Genomic DNA, 1,760 nt, shown 5'->3' with positions numbered 1-1,760 from the left:
CGTTACATGATAGCCTTGAGGTTGAAACATTACTAGTGAATTGTTCATCCTCATCATCATCCGTCCCCGTAGAGATACTCTGACAAGAAATACACAAAAGAACCATAAAAGATGGAAAAAGCAAAGGCGGAAGAGAAAAAGAGTAATCGAAGTGAGCGTACATAAAGGCATTAAATAATTTAGGGTTCTATTTTGCATGGCATCAAAGTTTCAAATTCTTACGCAAGCAGTATGAAGTATATCCCAATATCAATATGTAGTGAAAAACAGGTTACCATATATATATATATAAGCAAGCCATTGTTCACTTCAGAATAAACATTTCTCAATCATACCATTTCCATCACCATTCAATGCAGACAATCTGAGAACTTGGTTTTCATAACACAACACAAGCTAATACTTGGTTTGCATAACAGGACACAAACTAATACTTGGTTTGGTACCAGAAATTAAAGAAATTCTAGTTGACCACAAAAATTCAGGCATAAGATGCTGAACCAGATCATATGTAATACCTCCAAGAATCGGGTATGATAAACAGGCCGTTTCTCCGGGTCCTTTGCCAATGTGAGAAGCTTTTGATGTATCAAAACATCTTCCACTCTGTCCATGTTAACGTCAAGCCCATAACTGTCCAACAAACAATTTTGTCAAATAACAGAATGCGCGACTAAATTTAAGTAATCTCCTACAAAACACATAGAGGATATGTATAAAATTACACTATTCACATACTCAAACGAGTAGCTTTTCCACTACTATAAACCGAAAATACAAAAACTAACAACATTACCAGCTCAAAATCCAAAAGCACTAAAATGAGCATAACACTTCTCAGCTTACACACACTTACATGTGCCGAAACACCTAAACTATTTCAAAGCTACTCTGAATGCATATCATATTTGAATTACCATCAACATGCTTAGCAGTTCATCAACATTCGTAGTTGAAATTCCTTTTGAGCTCACGAAACAATTCAAAATTCATCGAACAAAAGATTGATGGATGCAATTGGAATACCTAGGAGGCAAGCGATTGAAGTGAGCGTCCAACTGCTCACGGAAGTCCGGTTGAGTCAGAGCCTGAAGATGACGACTCTCCACCAATCGATTATAGACATCGTTCCTCACATCGTAGTTATTGAAGCTAACGAAGCTTCTCGGCGGCGACGAGCTCTCTCCGACGCCTTCAGTCAAATCCATACCACCTCAACTCGTCGCCGTCGCCAGTTTCGCCATGAGTGAAAAACTCGTCTGATCAGAACAGAGAATCTTCGACTGTTGCTAGAAGAATCTGGAGGAGAAGAGGACGGGGTCCGGAAGTCGGTGAACAACTACAGGGGCAATTTCGTCAGAGAAATTACTGTTGCAGAGAAGGAGAGAGAGAAGAGACGAAGTTTGAAGTCGTAAAAGGGAAAGAGAATGTGTCAGGAAAGTAGAGATAGGAAAGGAGAAAGAGAGTGACCTCGCCGGACTTCATTTTCTATTTTTAGGTTTTTTTTCTTATTTTTTTATTTATGATATCATTATTATAGCGGAGTGGATAGGGATTCAAAATTTGTGGGGGCAAAAAACATAATTATAAAAAGGTGGTTCGGGGGAAATGCCATCGGTTTTGGGGGGAAATTACGGGGTTGGGTGGAGTTTGTTGAACGCAGGTCATGCAATAAATGAGGTGGATCACGCTACAGTAGGCATGTGGGAATGCCGGAATGGGCTGTGATATGATGGCGAGCTGTTGTGCGCAATCACCAT

General features: G+C 39.8%; 1 protein-coding gene across 1 annotated transcript in view; it reads right to left on the bottom strand.

Moving 5' to 3' along the window:
* LOC133737554 (serine/threonine-protein kinase STY8-like) overlaps positions 1–1,503 on the bottom strand; it is a 4,191-nt gene extending 2,688 nt beyond the window's left edge. The window contains exons 1-3 of the mRNA XM_062165082.1: positions 1,027–1,503; positions 519–633; positions 7–79 (exon numbers count right to left, since the gene is read on the bottom strand). Coding sequence (XP_062021066.1) covers positions 7–79; positions 519–633; positions 1,027–1,208 — 370 coding nt within the window. The 5' untranslated portion in view covers positions 1,209–1,503. The remainder of the gene's footprint in view (positions 1–6; positions 80–518; positions 634–1,026) is intronic.
* Between the last annotated feature and the right edge of the window lie 257 nt (positions 1,504–1,760).

The sequence above is a fragment of the Rosa rugosa genome, chromosome 3 (assembly GCF_958449725.1).
Source record: "Rosa rugosa chromosome 3, drRosRugo1.1, whole genome shotgun sequence".
In the NCBI taxonomy this organism is placed as follows: Eukaryota; Viridiplantae; Streptophyta; class Magnoliopsida; order Rosales; family Rosaceae; genus Rosa; species Rosa rugosa.
Note: the sequence above shows the minus strand (reverse complement) of the source record. Positions and strands in the feature narration are given on the sequence as shown.